Genomic DNA, 20,336 nt, shown 5'->3' on the forward strand with positions numbered 1-20,336 from the left:
AAAAATATGAAAGTAAACAATTAATTCATTTATCCCTTCAAAAAATTCTTACTGAGTTCATGGCATGTGCCAGAAACTGTTCTAGATGCAGGAGTACTTAAGTGATTAATACAGAAAACTCTCATGGAGCTTACGATGTGGTACAGGGACTAGTAAGCTTTTTTGGTGAAGAACAAGATAGGAAATATTTTAGGCCTTGAGGGCCATATTGTTTCTGCTGCAATTACTCAGCCATGCCATTGTCTTACAAAGGCAGCCACATCTTACCTTATAATAGACAAACATGCAAATTGACCATCTTTCTGCTAGGCCCACCAGCCAATCGGATAAGTATGCAAATTAACCCAACAAAGATGGCGGTTAATTTGCATACATAGGCGCCCAGTGGCCTGGGTCCTGGGAACATCATCGGCACCCAGGTCACTCTGAGGTAGGGCCCCGTGTGGGCCCTGAGCCGCCTAGGAAGGGCCTGAGCCAGGGGGCTCCTGGGCAGGGCAGAGCCTGCGATGGGAGCTGAGGGGCTGAGCTGGCGATCGGTGTGAACTACAGAGGAAACACCTTTTCTGATCGCTCATTGGCTAAGCTCCCTGTATGCTACTGCTAACATTCTTAGTAACTTGGGTAATAAGAATCCAAAAAGGTGATCTAGGGTTCTTCCACCTCACTCCTGGAGAAAAAAAGGAAGGCCCACTGCTGGAGGGCTAAGAAATGTCATATCCTGCCCTAGCCAGTTTGGCTCAGTGGATAATGCCTCGGCCTGCCCACCGCAGGGTCTGGGTTCAAGTCTGACCAAGGGCATGTACCTAGGTTGCAGGCTCCTCCCTGGCCCGGGCCCAGGTCAGGGCTCATGCAGGAGGCAACCAATCAAAGTGTTCCTCTCACTTTGATGTTTCTGTCTTTCCCTTCTCTTCCACATTCTCTAAAAATCAATGGAAACATATCCTCAGGTAAGGATAAAAAAAAAAAAAAAAAAGAAAGAAAGAAATGCCATACCCTATGAAAGACACATCTTGAAAATGCCTAAAGAAAGTTGTCATTTTTTCATGGTGAAGGGACTGGAGTCCGTGTTGATGAAAACACCTTGGAGGCTGCGGTGACTGGCAGTGGCTGCAGGAGCAGGGTGATGGGGCTGGTGCCTTCCCCTGATCAGCCTGGTTGCCTCCCATAAAGGGAGGCCAGACTGCGGCTTAGGCCCGCTCCCCAAGGGGAGCAGGGAGCAGGCCTAAGCTGTCAGTAGGACATCCCCTTAGGGTTCCCAGTATGTGAGAGGGGGCAGGCTGGGCTGAGGGACCCCGCCACCCCGCCCCACCAGTGCATGAATTTCGTGCACCAGGCCCCTAGTATGAATTATAAATGAGTATGGTTATGTTTCAAATGAAACTTGAGAAAAACAAGTGACAGGCTAGAGTACAGGCCAAGTACACTGATCTCTAATCTAGTAGAACTGAGAGATCCTTAAGGATAAGAAATATAGACATAAGGGATAGATAAGGAATCCAGGTAAAATAAGAGCTATAATATTTAAGGGCTTATGTTTGAAATCTTATGTTTATAGCATGATAAATATGATTTCAAATAACCATAGTTTTAAGCTGAATTTCAAATATAAAGATTATATTATTTGTTTTTTTTACATTCTGGAATAGTTTATTTCCTAGTCACTGCTGAAGTTTTGTTACACATCAATATACAATAAAACAAACTTCTAATTACTACAGAGAACCCAGATTGTCTTGTGGGCAGAGAACGTAACAAGAGTTTGTAGACTGGTTGCAAATGCAAGGAGCAGATGCAAATACTATTGAAAAGGTAAATTTATACCCCCCCAAAACAATCCTATGCTATTATTACAAAGATGCTTACCTCCTATGTATTTGATCTTTAGTTCAGATTGTTAAAGAAGGTTATACACTTTCTGATATTCTTAATGATACCACTAAGGAAGACCTTAGATACCTTAGTCTATGGTAAGAACAGCCTCAGAACACTTTGCACAATAGAAAATGACTTTTTTCATGTGATTATGCTTTCAAATAAAGTAGTAGAAAATAAAGTGCAGCTGCCTTTCCCCCTTCATTGAAACTAACTCCTTTTTCTATGGCTTAGAAAACTCCAAACTCTGTAGTTTTCCCAGGTTCAAGTTGGGACCTAAAGCCAAGGGGTGGCAGAAGCTGAAGCCTCTGCAGGAAAAGCAGGAAGGCAAGGTAAGCGCTCTCCCCATTCCGTGCTTCACCAAAACCCTTCTTTAAATTGCAGCCTGCATTCTGGTTCCCATATCATCTCAAATGGGCTGTTCTGCACAGATCAGCACACCTGCACATACCTCTAAGGGCATGTCCCACTCCTGCTGGGGCACAAGTGTCACCTTCATGTGTGAAAATAACATATTTATATTTTAGCTAAGTTTTTAAGATGAGATAGAAAATCTAGACAAGCTTAGAGTTATATACTATAGTTTTTGCCATAGGGCTCCTAAACAAGTATTCTGTGGTGTTGCTTTGAAGTTATCTTTTGACTCTAAAGAAGGCTCTTGTTTTTGTTTCGTAGTGGTGGGCTCCTCTGCAGGCTCTGGAGGGCAGTCTCCCACTACAGAAGACAGACTCGGAGGCCCCCTGGCAACCCAAAACACTGAACCAGTCGGCAACGCCACGGGACAGAGGGAGATAGGACTCCACATCTTTGTTGTTAAATTTCTCATACAGACACACATAAAACTTATATCATTCTTGTGCAATTTACTTTTAGCTTGGAGAGAGGCTTAAGTACTAATTACTCACATTCCATGCAGCCTCTCCTTTCCCACCAAGAAGGGAGTGGCAGAGTGATGAAGAAATCTAAATATAAAAATGTAATCATTCTGATCCCATTTCAAGAAAATTTATGGTTTATCACATGCAATACTTAGGATCCATAAAAAAGAAGGGATAAAGAATTGAGTCTATTCTCCCATTCTTAAGGAAGTAACCCCAGATTACAGACATCATCAAATTCTTACCCCATCAGAGTTTATAAAGTCAATCAGTTATATATGAGTCTGGAAAATTTGCTCAATGTAAGACAAAAGATAAAGTAAACAAATATTATGTACATTTAACTTACAAGTAAACATTCTCTTCTATAATGTGATATCAACTCTTCATCATGTCCTCTGTATGGGCCTTTGGACAAGAGTTCTTTGTTATTCTGATAGGCACAGATAAGGAACAGCAAGGAATCTATATAACTTAAAAATTATGAAAAACAGACAGCATTAGTATTTCACATAAAATCCAATTATAATTATAAAATAATTTAAATAAACACATTTTGATTATCCAAAACAACATTATAATAAAAACTATCATCTGATGCATTGGAAGACTGAGAGCCTTGCTTTAAAAAAAAAAGGCATAAAAAATAAAATAAAAATAACAAAAAATAAAAACAGGCACATATGAAACCACGAGACAGTTATGTCTTAAAAGTGAAATACAAAAAATCAAATAAATGAAACAAAACAAACAAAAACTGGGAGAAAAGGCCATAACTGATGAATTCAGGGGCTTTTGTCTGCTTTGGGATTTATTTTCCTGATGTCTTTCATTTAGATTCAAAACCAAGACATGTGAAAATCAATAAACTACTTGTTTAATGTAATGTCATTTTTGTTTGAAGAAAGAATGTTACTTTGTTTTTTTAACCACATCATTGGTTCATTCAGTGACTATTTGGTCAGGTTTTTTCTATGCCATAGGAACAGTTCTAGTCACTGAGAAAAACTTCATGCTGTGGGGAGAATATCCAAGGGAGATGAGAAAAACATGGGAACTCTAGCAAGATGCAAAGAAACAAAAGAAAATACTAAGATAAAAGGCTGGAAGTGTAGCCTTGTACTATATTTAATACAAGTAATATTAATTTGTTAATTAAATCTAGAAATTATGGAGTTCAAACTAGTTAATAAAGGGAGGAGAGGAAACTGAGTGTTATATCTGCCTATGAAACAATTACCCTTCTAACATGCTACAGGAAAAAATACATAGATATATGTTTGTAAAACTGAAATATTAAAGATATTTTAAGATATTTCCATTGTGTTAGTTTGTCCAATCATAACATATCTTTCTATAGATTAATTCATAAAAATGGAACATCCTAAAAAGTAAAATATTATAAAGAAAACTCTAGGATACACTGTCAATCAGTGTTAATGCTTATTATATAATTTCATGTGTTCAGATATAAATGATCAAGTCTATATTCTAATGTTCAAGCACAGAATTATTGGGAAATTAATGCATTTGTGACAAATCAAATTATACTCTGAAACTGTCTGAAAAAAATGTCATTTTATACATTTACTAAAAATGGCTTCTTCTAGGAATTTGTTTTTGAGAAAACCTAAGATTATGAAACTTTATTCTGAAATAATATAGACACAATCTCAGCTAAAATTTTTTTGTTTTACTTATGAAAAAAAGAAGTGATAATAACAGTAAGAGTTGTTTTATGTCACTAAGTTGAAGTAGTTTGCTGGCATATCTACCTTTTCTTATATAGCTGTTAAATTTCCTGTTACAAAGGTCTCCCCTGAATGACACTCTTATCTGGCCTCTTAGATCTGAGTCACCTCTCTGAGAATAGCCCTGAAGTCATGACCTTGTTCCAATTTTCTACTGAAGTGCACAATTCGTTCCATATTTTATCAACTACAATGTGGTGACTGCCAGGGGGAGGAGGTAGTGGAGAATATAGAGGGGATAAATGGTGATGGATGGAGACTTGACGTGGGGTGGTGAACACACAATACAGTGTACAGATGATGTGTTGTAAAATTGTGCACCTGAAACCTGTATAATTTTGCTAACCAGTGTCACCCCAATAAATTCAATAAAATGGAAAAAATAAAGTTTTATAAACGTTTTCAATCAGAATAAAAATCAGCAGTCCAGTTACCACATTTTTATTTAAGATAAAATAGACTGTGTAGCCTGGTGGACTCTCTCTTTATCTTTAAGTATACTCCTTATACCACTGTAAATTTATGGTTACTAAAAACATTATTGTACTTCACTACTCAGAACCGACAATGGCCCATCAGTAAATATTCCATTCATAGCTTTCAAATGTTATATTTTCATTAAAAACAAAGTTTGACAGAACCTTTTGGAAATATTTTATATGCTGCTAGCTATGGTAACTGCTATATATACTGGTAAAGTGAGAATATTGACATTTCTTTTTACAGTATTCTATAAACATTACTTGTCACCATTACTAACTTTCCAGTTGATCCTTCCAATTTAATTTACATTTGTTATACTAGAATATTGACTTTTGAACAAATATATATGAGATAAGAAAATTATGAAATTTCAACATATTTCTAAGTTATATCTTAAAGACCTTTAACAGATGTTAACTAAAAAGAGCTGATCTAGATAATATGCAGAGAGCTGGCAAGAGACAGTTTCATCTTTTTAATTCTGAATGAGATAAATGAATAATACTTTTTGTGCTTATCTGATTTCATTAAGTTATACAAGAATACAGGGGTTCTATTTAATTTTCTCTCCCCAGTTAATTGTGTGACCTTGACAAAGTTATTGCCCAGTGCAGCTTAGTTTAGCTGCAAAATGTCATTTTAGTCTTAGACACTCTATTGAATTATAACATCATATTAATATTTTCCCATATCATTACAAATCTAAGAAATCCTAATATGAACTTAAATATTTCTATTAAAGAAATAAAGCTGTGACCAAAGTAATAACATAAAATAGAGCTATTAATCAAAATAGTTTTCTATTTCAATGACCAATGTGACATAAATTATCTTATAAACTATACAATAATCAGAACTTTAATAATTTGCATCCAAAGTGATGTGTAAAAATAATAGCTTTGTGCACTGTCCACCAAACAAAGTAGCACTGCCCAATAGAAATTTCTGTAGAGATGGAAGTGTTTTATATCTTGGCCAATACAGTAGTTACATGTAGATACTGAACATTCGAAATGTGACTAGTCTGACCGAGGAACTAAATTTTTAGCTTTACAGTTTTTATTAATTTAAATTGTTACACATGGCTGGTGACCACCATGGTGGAAATCATAGCGCTAGAAGTAAAGGTATAGGTTATCATCTAAGAAAAAATAGTTCCATTACTTCAGTATGGGGAAGGGAAGGCAAAGAAAGGGGGAATGAAAGGGAGAAAGAATTCAATATACCTTCTACTTGGTTGCAATTTGGCCTATTTAAAATACAGCATTTTAAAAAACAAATCACTAGTCAAGTAAGTTCACAGTAAAATATGTTAATTAAGAAATATGTGGAGAAACAAGGCAAACTAGTGAATAATCAGTAGTGGTAAATAAATCAACAATGATCCTTTCTTCTCCATAACAATTAAAATAATAATAAATGCCAATATTATAGTTTAGTAAGTAGAAATGTCTTTAAAATCATTTACAATTTATATGAAAATAACAATCTAAAATGTGTTTGCAGTCACAATACTTAGAAGACAAGAGATCAGTTTTCTACGGCTCTATTTTTTATAGTACCTGAAAGTTCAGGCAGAGATTGGAAAAACTGTCTTTGATTTGATGTCAAGATTAGACTCAGACAGAAGGAATATGAAAAAGGCAGGTGCCCGAAGGTTAAGGAATACAAAGAATTCCATGTGCTGGGCTATCAGCTTTTCTGGTTTCCAGCAAACTTTTGGCTTCTATCTAATCCTATGTCATTCTAAATTTCAGGTATAGTATTTCAGAGCTTATAAAAACTAGACACTAATACCAACCTTACAGACTTAATTTAAAATAAAAAATACATTGTGTGTGGGTATATTAACTGTGCAATTTCCCTGTACATCTAAAACTGTTATAAAAGAAGACATTTATTAAAAATATATATTGTGAATAAAATCTTTTCTATATGTAAGATAATAGCCGAATAGAATTACATACAAAAACTAAGCTCTTCTTTTCAGCTGTGTCCACTTTTCCTTACCTTTCTCTTTGAAAATTTTCTAGTCCAATTATGAGATACATGGTTGTTTCCCTGAATTTTCTATAATCCTGATGCCATTCCTGTAAGTGAAAGAAAATATAAAAGTATATACAGGAAGAAAACTACAATAAAAACTCTTCATAAAGTAATACACAATTCTAATAACTACTTGGGTTTTTTAAAAATTTGATTTTAGAGAGAGAGCGAAACGTCGGTATGCGCCCTAATCAGGATCAAACCGGTTACCTTTCCATTCACAGGATGATGCTCAACCAGTTGAGCCATGCCGGCCAGGGCTGATAATTATTTGAATTAATAGAAGCAAAGGGTTCAAAATTTAGATGAAATAGAGCTAAATCAAGACTTTAGTTTCTGACAAAGACTATTTCTTAGTAAAATAATAAACATAAAAATGATTAGACATTGATGAAAAATTAAATGACAAAGATCTCATTAGAAACATAAGAAATATAAGATAGGATAATCAATCTGGTTATCTCTCAAAAATTCCTCAGTACAAAAACATGGAAATATAGAGTGGGGCAAAAGTAGGTTTACAGTTCTGAGTATGTGAAACTGAGTTTATTCTTTTATTATTATTTACTAGAGGCCCGGTGCACAAAAATTTGTGCACTGTGGGGGGGGGGGGGGAGGAGAGGGGGTCTCTCAGCCTGGCCTGTGCCCTCTCGCAGTCTGGGACCGCTCGGGAGATAATGACCTGCTGGCTTAGGCCTGCTCCCGGGTGGCAGAGGGCAGGCCCAATCCCTAGGTGCAGCCCCTGGTCGGGTTCAGGGTAGGGCCCATTGGGGGGTTGGGGCACCGCCCCCTGTCACACTCAAGGCAGGATCGATAGGGAGGTTGCGGCGCCACCCCGTCACGCACAGAGCAGGGCCAATCAGGGGGTTGGGGTGCTGCTCCCTATCACGCACAGAGCAGGGCCCATCAGGGGGGTTGGGGCTCCGTACCCTGTCACACACAGAGCAGGGCTGATCAGGGGGTTGAGGAGCTCCCCCCTGTCACGCACAGAGCAGGGCCCATCAGGGGGTTGGGGAGCTCCCCCCTATCAGGCACAGAGCAGGGCTGATCAGGGGGTTGGGGCACCACACCCTGTCACACACAGAGCCGCAGGGCGATCAGGGGGTTGGGGAGCTCCCCCCTGTCACGCACAGAGTAGGGCCGATAAGGGGGTTGAGGAGCTCCCCCTGTCACAAACAGAGCAGGGCGGATAGGGAGGTTGTGGCCCCGCCCCCTGTCACACACAGAGCTGCAGGGCGATCAGGGGGTTGGGGAGCTCCCCCCTGTCACACACAGAGCAGGGCCGATCAGGGGGTTGGGGCGCCGCACCCTGTCACACACAGCGCCATAGGGCGATCAGGGGGTTGGGGAGCTCCCCCCTGTCACGCACAGAGCAGGGCTGATCAGGGGGTTGAGGAGCTCCTCCCTGTCACGAACAGAGCAGGGCGGATAGTGAGGTTGTGGCCCTGCCCCTTGTCACACACAGAGCCGCAGGGTGATCAGGGGGTTTGGTCACTGCCCCCTGTCACGCTGATCCCGGTGCCGGGAGGCCTCGCTGTTCCGCTGATCCTGGTGCTGGGAGGCATACTACCCTTTTACTATATAGGATAGAAGCCTGGTGCATGGGTGGGGGCTGGCTGGTTTGCCCTGAAGAGTTTCCTGGATCAGGGTGGGGGTCCAGCTTGGGTGCCTGGCCAGCCTGGGTGAGGGGATGATGGCTGTTTGCATCTGGTCACACCCCCTTTAGGGTGGGAGTTTCCACTGGGGTGCCTGGCCAGCCTGGGTGAGGGGCTGAGGGCCGTTTTCAGACTGGCGGGTGACTAAAGCTCCCAACCTGTCCTTTTTTCCTTTTTTTTTTATTCTGGGCCAGCTTTAGCTCTGAGGCTCAGCTCCAGCTATGAGACCTCCGCTGCTGAAAGCAGGTTTCTGGCCTTTGTTTACCTTTTGTATTTGAAACAATGTTGCGGTCCTGCTGGCTGAAGCCCGGGGTTTTGTTTAGCTTCTATATTTGTTACAATGTTGCTTAGAGTGCAGCTGAGAGGCCAGCAAGGCAGTCGGGGAAGCTTGGCTTCCTCTGTCACTGAAGCAAGCAAGCCTCCCTGTTCATGCCAGCTGCCTGGCTGCCAGCCGCCATCTTGGTTGGCAGTTAATTTGCATATCTCACTGATTAGCCAATGGGAAGGGTAGCAGCCATACGGCTAATTACCATGTTTCTCTTTTATTAGATAGGATTATTGTGTGATTTTCCATAAACAATGCAAACCTACTTTTGTCCCACCCTGCATCTACATCACACTGAATGTAGGAGGTAAATGAATTTCCTACTCTAATATGAATCAAAGCCTGAAGTCTACTATTTGATGCAGAATTTAAAGGAACTAAAAGAAAAAAATGTTTTAGCATAGTAAGTTTATTTGATCATTTACTTTTTGCCAAATGTGTGTGGAATTTGACTTTAAATGTGGAATGTGAATGGTCTATTCATCTGAGACGCAGTGAAAAGGATAGATGCATTTCCCATTTCACTGCGGTACTTCCTAAAAGCCGATTGTAGGGCAAGTAGCAGGACTAACACACTCAAAACTGACATCCTATATAAATCATGATTTTTTTTCTTATTTAATAAAAATTGATTAAGGAAAACCATAACTAAAATACAATATAGGAGTAACCTAAAAAAGACACTGATAATAAAAGTGTTAAAGCTCTTATATAGACACTAGAGGCCCGATGCACGAAGATTTGTGCAAGAATGGGCCTTCCTTCCCCTGGCTGCCGGCACCGTCTTTGCTCAGGCTGGAGCCGCCTTTCCATCTTTACTCCAGCCTGGAGCCACCTTTCTGCCTTCGCTCTGAAGCTGCCTTTCCACCTTCCCATGCTGCCCAGAGGCCCGGAGCAGCTGGGGCAGTGCAGAACGACTGTGTCATCACCATGGCGGCGATGCAAGCGTCCCCTGCCCTGCCTCCGGCCACTCGGCACCTGCGTATGCAAATTAACCCGCCATCTTTGTTGAGTTAATTTGCATACACACTCCTGATTGGCTGGTGGGTGTCATGAAGGTATGGTCAATTTGCATCTTTCTCTTATTAGTGCAGATTATTATAAGAAAATGAAAGTAAGAAACATATAGACCTGTTATTGGCCTACTATATTCTCCCTGAATATAAATCATTTTAATTTTTAATTTTAAGGTTTTGAGGTATATTTTTATATTATTAGTAAATCTTAATAACAAATTAAGGCAAAATTTGTTTGCAAGTATAAAGTTAGCTTCTTGGGAAAGTATTCAAATTGCTACTCTACTGTCTTAAAGAACTGCCTTAGAAGTTGTGAGTTGGTAAACACTTTCCCTAAAAAAGGCTAGAAAGTAAATGTTTTAGGATTTGCAGTCAACTATGTGACTACAGTGTGGAAACATACACAAACAAATGGTTGTGTCCAATTAAACTTATTTATAAAAATAGGTGGTGAACTGCATTTGGTTTGCAGGCCAACGTTTGCTGATCCCTGACTTAGAGCAAGACAAAGATATGTGAAATGTTAAGAAATCCAAAAACATGTTATGTGAATACCTGTAAGATGTAATGACTCTGAAATTAGAAAGAATACAAGATATTTTCAGAATAAAAATACACTGAATCCAATCTGATGAAGCAACCTTGGGGAGGGACTACAGAATCAAATCACAACTTAAAATTAAGTTGTAACCTGAATTTTGGGGACAGACGTAGACTTAACAACCAATTTGCTTGCCATCTTTAGCATATATCCTGTGTCCACTGATTTGTGGGTATGTCCCTAGATTCCCTATTATGCTTTATTATTCTAATATACCCATCCTTATGTTAATTTATATAATAAAGAGGTAATATGCAAATTGTCCGTTACTGCATCATAGTAATGACTGTTCAACAGGCTGCGTGCGCAGCAGGGGGACTTGGGTGAGGCTCGTTTCCCTTCCCCTGGCACCACGCCCTGTCCAAATGCACTCTGCTTGAGGACGCCACCAAATCCCCCTGAGGTGGGGGGGGGGGGGACCGAGGGGCAACACCCACCAGCAGAAGGCATGGTCAGCAGACACCAACCGGGGGGTGCGAGCATTGGTAGTGATCCTGGGAGGGGTTGCGCATGCAAATCGAGAGGGTATGGACCCAACACGAAGGAAGGGCCTGGGCGAGACAAGAGAGAGTGGACATCGAGGTAAGGCACCAGACCTGGACGGGCCACCGGGTAAACAATGTGAGGATCCCACCGCCACAGACACACAGGGTGGCCCCGTGATGCCCGGCACACCAATCGATCCTCCCAAGCGCACAATCCTGAAGCCTTCTCCCGCCGTGCGGACCTGGCCCCGCCACTGTGGAGACCACAGGCAACCCTCACACCACAGGGAAGCCGCTGCGGCTTTCTCTAGCCGTCTACCTATTCATCTCGCATCCTGGGTGGAACGCCCCCTGAGGGCAAGCTGAACCCCAACCGTGCCTGTGCAAGCATGCCCGTTGCCTGCGAATTCGGGACGGGAGTGGATGGAGAGCTGCTCGAGGTATGGGAGCGGGCACGCCGGGGGATGGGAAAGGCCCCAGCGTCCCCGCCTTCAGCACGCAGAGGGAGAAAAGCCACGCATGTGTACGGAATGCAGTGGTCCCCGCAATGGACACCAGCCCCAGCCTGGCGGGCCCTCCCCTGACTCGGAGGGGGAGGCATGGAGGATGGGGAAGAAGGGAAGGAGGGAGGGAAGAACTTTATAAAGGACTCAGTAGACAGCTGAGTTAAAGAAGGAAAGAGAATGTATGAGAGAACTGTAGGAGCTATAATGAAAATCAAGTATAGTTGTCTACTGGGGACAGATTTTAAAAGTAGGAGTCAGGCCCTAACCGGTTTGGCTCAGCGGATAGAGCGTCGGCCTGTGGACTCAAGGGTCCCAGGTTTGATTCCGGTCAGGGCCATGTACCTTGGTTGCAGGCACATCCCCAGTCGGGAGTGTGCAGGAGGCAGCTGATTGGTTTCTCTCTCATCAATGTTTCTGACTTTCTGTCCCTCTCCCTTCCACTCTGTAAAAAATCAATAAAATATATTTCAAAAAAATAAAAATAAAAATAAAAGTAGGAGTCAGAAAAGAAAAAAGATAAATGATAGTGAATAATTAGGCAGGTAGATAGATAGATATTAAAACAGTGGAAGTAAGTACAGAAGAATGTATGGGAAAGGTAGGATGAGAGAGAAAGAGGGAAGAAAAGTTTTAAAGGGGAGCCAGTAGAGCTTAAAAGGAGAATGGGAAGAAAGAAGAAATGGGGGAGAGAGCAAAGCAGGTCCGAGGAAGGAAGTGAAGAAAAAATTTAAGGTGAGAAGAAGGAAAAGGGGAGGGAGAACAGCGGTAAAGATTAAGGAAAAAGGAATGTGGGGAGGGAGGAAGGGTAGGAGAAAGATGGGAAGAAGAATGATGGAACAGAAGTAGGAAATAAGGAGAAAAGAAAAGTTTATAAATGATGAGTCAGTAGGAAAAGTGTTACATAAAGGAGAGGGAAAAATTGTGTGAGAGGGAGAAGCCAATAAGGAAGTCAAATACAATTGTGTGTGAAGGGGATAAGATTAAAAAAAAAAAAAGTTAATAGAGGTGACCAGGTGGGCAGGGGAGGGCAGTTAGGGGGATCAGGCCAGCAGGAGAGAGCAGATGGGGGATCAGGCCTGCAGGGGAGGGCAGTCAGGGGGATCAGGCCAGCAGGGGAGGGCAGTTAAGGGGATCAGGCTGGCAGGGGAAGGCAGTTATGGGGATCAGGCAAGTGAGTGGTTAGGAGCCAGAGGTCCCGGATTGCGAGTTGGACATCCTCCGAGGGCTCCAGGATTGGAGAGGGTGCAAGCTGGGCTGAAGGCCCCCCCCCCAGCCCCCGTGCACAAATTTTATGCACCGGGTCGCTCGTATTATTATAAACATAATAGTTAAGATAGCATGTCTTGATTACTAGTAGAATAAGCCTCCTTAGTTGTTCTTCAAGAATGTTCATCAGGAAACTACTAGATTTAATAAATGAATGCAGCAAGATAGGAGGATAAAAAATAAATATCCACAAATCGATGTCATTTTTATACACCAATAATGAACTATGAGAAAGAGAAACTAAAAAAGAAATCCCATTTACCATTGCAACAATAACAAAAAAATAAGATTACCTAGGAATAAACTTAACCAAAAGATCTGTGATTGGAAAACTATAGGACATTGAAAAAAGAAATAAAGGAAGATATAAACAAATGGAAGATATACCATATTCATGAATGGGAAGAATTAACATAATTAAAATGTCTATACTACCCGAAGAAGTCTACAGGATTCAACACAATCTTTATTAAAATACCAATGGCATACTTCACAGAGCTAGAACAAATACTCCAAAAGTTTATATGGAACCATAAAAGACCCCAAATAGCTGCAGCAATCTGGAGAAAGAAGAACAAAGTAGGAGGGATCACAATACCGAATATCAAACTATACTACAAAGCCATTATAACCAAAACAACCTGGTATTGGCACAAGAACAGGCATATAGACCAACGGATCAGAACAGACCCCAGAAATTGACCCACACCATTATGGTCAATTAATATTTGACAAAGGAGGCAAGAGCATACAATGGAGTCAAGCCAGTCTCTTCAAAAAATTGTGTTGGGAAAACTGGACAGACACATGCAAAAAGATGAAACTGGGCCACTAACTTACACCATACACAAGAATAAACTCAAGGTGGATAAAAGACTTAAATGTAAGGCATGAAACCATAAAAATCTTAGAGAACACAGGCAGTAAAACCTCAGACATCTCACGTAGCAATATGTTTACGGATACATTTCCTAAGGCAAATGAAACTAAGGAGAAAATAAACAAATGGGACTTCATCAAAATAAAAAGCTTCTTCACAGCAAAAGAAACCACCATCAAAATGAAAAGGAAACCCACTGAATGGGAGAACATATTTGCCAATGATACATCTGATAAGGGGTTAATATCCAAAATATATAAAGTACTCATACAACTCAACAAAAGACAAACAATCCAATTAAAAAATGGGCAGACGACCTGATCAGACATTTCTCCAAAGAGGACATACAAATGGCGAAGAGACATATGAAAAAATGCTCAAAGTCACTAATCATCAGAGAAATGCAAATTAAAACTACAATGAAATATCATCTCACACCTGTCAGAATGACTATCATCAACAAACAAGGGCTGGTGAGGATGGAGAAAAGGCAACACTTATTTACTGCTGGTGGGAATGCAGATTGGTCCAGTTATTATGGAAAACTGTATGGAGTTTCCTCAAAAAATTAAAAATGGAACTTCCGTTTGGTCCAGCTAGCCCACTTCTGAGAATATAACCTAAAAATCCCAAAACACCAATCAGAAAGAATATATGCACCCCTATGTTCATAGCAGTGTTATTTACAATAGCTAAGATTTGGAAACAGCCCAAGTGCCCATCAGAAGGTGAATGGATAAAAATATGTGGGACATTTACATTGTGGAATACTATGCAGCTGTACAAAAGAGGGATCTCTTACCCTTTGGGACAGCATGGATGGACCTGGAAAATATTATGCTAAGTGAAATAAGCCAAATTGAGAAAGAATATATATCATATGATCTCATTTGTGGAATCTAATGAACACAATGAATTGACCAACAAAATAAGATCTGAAGCATACCTCAAGGTTGGGGGGATGAGAAGAGATAAACCAAAGAACTAATATACTTATATGCGTAGCCCATGGACATGGGCGATAGGGTAGTGAAGATCTGGAGGGATGGGTAGGGGCTGGGAGGAGGGGGAGAGAAAGGGGGGGAGTGGGAGCTATCTGTAATACTATCAACAATAAAAATATATTAGAAAAAAAAAGAATGTCAGGACTAGGCTGAAATCTTTGCATTTCCATAAAATTCTTGAATCGGTATAGCAAACTCCCTAAAACGACTTGCTAAAAGTTTAATAGAAACTGCAATGAATCCATAAACCATTCAGGACAGTGGTTCTCAACCTGTGGGTCACAACCCTTTGGGGGTCGAACGACCCTTTCAAAGGGGTCGCCTAAGACCATCAGAAAACACATATATAATTACATATTGTTTTTGTGATTAATCACTATGCTTTAATTATGTTCAATTTGTAACAATGAAAATACATCCTGCATAAAAGATATTTATGATTCATAACAGTAGCAAAGTTAGTTATGAAGTAGCAACGAAAATAATTTTATGGTTGGGGGTCACCACAACATGAGGAACTGTATTAAAGGGTCACGGCATTAGGAAGGTTGAGAACCACTGATTTAGGAGCATACTGTCATCTTTATAATACCAAGTTTTCCTAACATGATACATATTATTCATTGATTTAGGTCTTCTTTAATGACTCCTAAAGTCATGCATATCTTTTGTTAAACTTATTTCTAGGTATCCCATAGTTTTGGAAGATATTTTATGTAAATAGTGCCATTTTTAAAAATTTCAATTTCTGATTATTTGTTATTGGTATAAACGAATTGATATTTGACATAGGTTTGCATGTTGCAAAGCTCTTACTAGTTCCACTGAATTTATCTGTAGATTTTGTTTGTATTATCTAGGTCTAAAGTTGAAAACAATGATAAATTCATTGCTTCTTTTCATATCTTTTACTCTTTGCTTATATTTGTTGCCTTACTGCCCAGCTTGAACTTTCAGTACCATTCTGAGTAGAAGTGGTGACAGCAGATATCCCTTTCTTTTTCCTAATCTCAAATAGAAAGCTTTCCATGTCTACAATTCTATATATTTGTTGTAATTTTTTTGTTTTTCAAAGCACTCTTTAGCAGATTAAAGTACTTATATCTTATTCCAGGTTAACTAAGGGTTTTCATCAAAAATGGGTGCTTCAGTAGCTTTCCTTTTATCTGTTATAATATGGTGAATTACAATAATTGTTTAAGGGAATGTAAAATAATTAAGTTTGTAAATGGGACCAAACATTAATCAAAGGCACTCATGAAAGCAACTTAAAATTAACTGGATTTGTAAATTTTAAAAGACACTACTGAATAATGTATCATAAATATTACATTTAATGATGTACACATTAAAATATATAACATATATAGTATAATTTTAAGGTTTGAATAAATACTAGGTATCTGAATTGGTGAATTAAAAAAGGTATTAATTTTAAAGCCAAAAGTTAAGACAGAGAATTTTGTGCATAAAATTACTGCAAGCCCAATCTCAGTACTCGTGTGTGTTCTCTCACATGCACAACATCCAATAATGACAAATAAATGTGGGATTCAATGATTAAAATGAATTTCTAACATCACCAAAACATGTGGTGAAACAAAGGAAAAAATGCAGCATGGTTTCAGTAAAGCATAGCATTTAAGAATGGAGGTTCTGTTAACCAAGTTTTAACCTGCTAGCTGTAAAAAACTTTGGTGGTATGACTTCACTCTGTATGCCTCACTTTCTCAGGTGCTTAGCTGTGCTAAAATGAAAGGAAGATCAGTGAACCACAGAATTCCTCAGTCTATAGTTCGACCTCTCAAAAAGCACATTACCTCATATTCCTCCAAGTTTACTTCTTCAGGTCTTATCATTTCAAGTTTGGCTTGGGCCACTTTCATTATGTTGTGACACCTTAAAATAAAAAAAAGTATATATTCCTAAATCAAAAGCCAAATCCATAAAACTGAGAAATGTGTGTTAAATAAATGAAACTACCCAACACATATATAAATGAAAACCACTGTTACTGAGGAAACAACTCCCAAATAAGCTTAAGAAAAAATGTGTTTTTGAGACCAATGTTGGTTACAAAGTACATAAAAAAGCATGATTCTAAGTCAATGATTCTAAGTCAAATTTACTGTGTTATACTTATGATTTTTAAATTATAGTCTATTAATCAGGATTGCATAGATAAAAATATACTTTTAAAAATAATTTGTATTTATTCAGCTCAAGATACATTAAATTTTATTTTCCCCCAAATAGCATTATTTGCAAATAGTACAAAAGAATACAAAACATTCTTATTATTTCAGGTAAGAATGAAAACATTCCAATAAATTTGTGATCAGAAATCCCTACAAAATATATTTAGTTATCACATGCTAGTACATACTCTGTCTTTTAAGCACAACACAAATTAGGTTATTAAAACAAATTGACTATCTGCAGTTGCCAGGACAAAAAATTGCAAAAGAATAAAAAGTCAATGTGATTATTCCATAAATCTCTTCCCCAAATTCAATAGCATATGTTTATTGGAACATGTGCATTAACAGATAGATAATAAGGGTCATAATCATACTTCAGAACTCTTTGTAGCCATATGTAGCAAAATAAATGATAACCATATTTCTACTATCAAAAACTGAAATAGCCAACACTCACTGAGCACTCAGTGTCTACTAGGTATTGTTCAAAACCATTTACTTGTACTATTTCTCTTAATCCTAAATTTCAGACACATGGTGAGGCAGGAATTAATACTAGATGTTCATTTCTCCTCATATTCTCCTCTGCTAAACATATTTTTCATTAAGTATTTTGAAATTTCATAAAAGGATAATCACTTATTTCAGAATTAAAGTGCAATTACAATGAACTCCAAGACAGCATAAATGTTTCTGTATTCTAAAATAACTTCCAATACTTTGATCTTTAACTGAGACCTTTTTTTAACAGTATTCATTCTCACTAGATTAAATTTAAAATTTTAATATTAGTAAATAATTTTATAGGAACTTCTAAGAGAAAACTTTTTTTATAAATTAAAATTAATTTAACCAATTATCTGACTCCAAATATCCTTAGTATAAAGGCTGAAAAATTTTTATCTTTAAAATATTGACTCCCACAAAGCAGTGATTACAGTATACTCTTCTGTGTATCATTATATTGCTTAGCTAACAACTGCAATGTATGAAAACGATGAGTTATTTTCAGTTCAAGCTTTTAAAGGTCATGATTATAACCTATAGATAAAATTACAAAGCAACTGTTCAAATTAAGTAAAGTCAGATTTTGTGCTGTATTTATTGAAATGTCTTTGTGTATGTGTAAAATAAACATTCAAAAATTGCATTGGGAACTACAAAAATAAGAACAATTTGAGCCTACAAATAAGGTATTTTGTATTTTTAAATTACCTTTCATCAAAACTCAGGTTTCTATCTCCAAATTGTTCCAGCAATGTTTTCTCAATGATTTTCCTGGGCGCCTGGTTCTGGATAAAGTAGACCACTATGTGATGTAGACGATAATCTGTTTCTGGTGGGGTATCTTCTTGGGCCAATCTAACCAACCTTGAATATTCCAACTTAATTGCCTAAGAAATGTAATAAAATGTCAGTTTTGGTTAGCTATAACAATGAAATCTTTGAATATTATAACTTTAATTATTGTTGCATGCAAATATGCCTTTTTTAAAAAGTATTACAAACAAGATAGTATGTATAAGAATATTTATTGTTCCATGTTCCATAGATTAAAAGAACTTTCTAAAAAACTGACCACATAAGCCCTTCCTTATCCCTTCAATATATAAATGTTCTTTGTTTCTACAAAGAAAAATGGTAAAATAAACAATACATCTAAGGTTACTATGTGAGCCAATTTTATAAAACTTACCAAAGCCTGGTCAAAGCCTATTCAGGGCCTGGTTAATAATTGGATGGGAGATAGCCTAAGATTGAGATACTAAGCATCTCCTATCCTATGTTTTCTAGAATCAGTTTGATGTAGCCTCTAATATCCCAAATTCTATAGCTGAAATACAGCTCCTGTAGAATACCCATATCTGAGAGAAAATGGCTGGCTCTTGAATCCTAATAATATTATTACAATTAACTTTTGGTTGAATAGCCCACAGATAAGGGATGAAAAAGCAAGCCCAGAGATTGTAGTTACCATAGAATGAATTCCTTGTTGCTTCAAAATTTTTGCATTTTATTAATATAATTATTTATTAATGAATATTATTACTATTATGCTGGAGCTTTTCTTTATAGATAAAACACCTCATAATTTATAACTAATTATGATGGAAAATAAATACTAATATATTTCTACACATAAGCAAATGGTTTGAAAAAGATCTGCTCATACAGAAATATATGTAGAGTTATACATCAAATAATGCTGTATACAAGAAACTTTTACAATTGAAGATAATTTTAAAAAGACTCATTTATGTTAGACTTATACCTAATTGTAGCTCTATTAACCATAAAATATGCAATATATATTTCAAATTATCCTTTCTATAGAAGGGCTTTTCTTTGTCAAATGTATGCCTTTTTTAAGTAATTCTTGGACATACAGATTTTACCACCTATACGACTGTATTTTATAGAAGGGAGAAAATATAACTAATAGACATTAAATGTTCTAGTTATATATTGTTATACTTCATTAAGGGGAAGGCTAGTAAGTTCTTTCTATATAGCTCAGCATTATAAATAGAGTAAGAATTACTTTTTAGCTAAAATAATATATTCTATTAGGTTATTTTTAGAATATATATATGTCATTCTAAATTCTGAGAGCTGTGGTTAAAATAGCCATGGAAATTGACTATATCTTTAACATGTAGGATTATCAAGATTCACTTCTTGGCATACCTAATTAGCACACATGAACTTTGCTTAGAACTATTTAAAATCTCCCCATTTTCCCTATTTGAAAAAAAGGCACATGTTCATTTAATAATCAAATTATACTGAATTTGATAAAATATATAAAACAAAAACAGTAACTGCTTTTACTTGTTATGCCCCTTAGGCAATGACTGTTTAGGCTATTATAGGTGTGTTTTTAAATATTCAAATATTTTAGATATTGTGCTTTTGGCCTAAATTAGTATGGCCAAAATAAATTTGTATTGAATTTGTTAAGATAATTACTATAGTTTAGAGATAGAAATTATAACACTAAATAGTTATCCATTTTTCTACCTACTTTCAGAATAGAGGCTGTGATTATTTTATAAATAGTAAATGGGTTTTTATTAAAGCACTGGAATATATATATATATACATATATATGTGTGTGTATATATATATATATATATATATATATATATATATATATATATATAAAATCTTCTTTTACTCTAAGATTGTTTATTTTTTGATTTTTGCTCTATTTAAGTCTCTCCTAATTTTTACAAGTAAATGCCAAATTTACAATCTATAGGTGTTTAACCCAGTAGAGGTATGTTTTAATTTCTCGAAGTAATTTTTCAAATACACACAAAAACGCTTTTTACTAGCAAACATTCCTAATTTTTAAAATTTAGTT

At 37.6% G+C, this 20,336-nt stretch overlaps 1 protein-coding gene across 6 annotated transcripts in view; it reads right to left on the bottom strand.

The window, feature by feature from the left end:
• The window catches only part of USP25 (ubiquitin specific peptidase 25), a 187,006-nt gene that overhangs the window by 1,546 nt on the left and 165,124 nt on the right, over nucleotides 1–20,336 (bottom strand). For all 6 annotated transcript variants that reach the window (XM_070405987.1, XM_070405988.1, XM_070405986.1 and 3 more), the window contains 4 exons: nucleotides 18,185–18,363; nucleotides 16,589–16,667; nucleotides 6,995–7,074; nucleotides 3,100–3,223 (listed from right to left, as the gene is read on the bottom strand). In XM_070405987.1, the coding sequence (XP_070262088.1) occupies nucleotides 3,100–3,223; nucleotides 6,995–7,074; nucleotides 16,589–16,667; nucleotides 18,185–18,363 (462 nt within the window). The remainder of the gene's footprint in view (nucleotides 1–3,099; nucleotides 3,224–6,994; nucleotides 7,075–16,588; nucleotides 16,668–18,184; nucleotides 18,364–20,336) is intronic.

Source organism: Myotis yumanensis, unplaced genomic scaffold (assembly GCF_028538775.1).
Source record: "Myotis yumanensis isolate MYYU_CA2020_CCGP unplaced genomic scaffold, mMyoYum1.0.hap1 SCAF_2, whole genome shotgun sequence".
NCBI lineage: Eukaryota > Metazoa > Chordata > Mammalia > Chiroptera > Vespertilionidae > Myotis > Myotis yumanensis.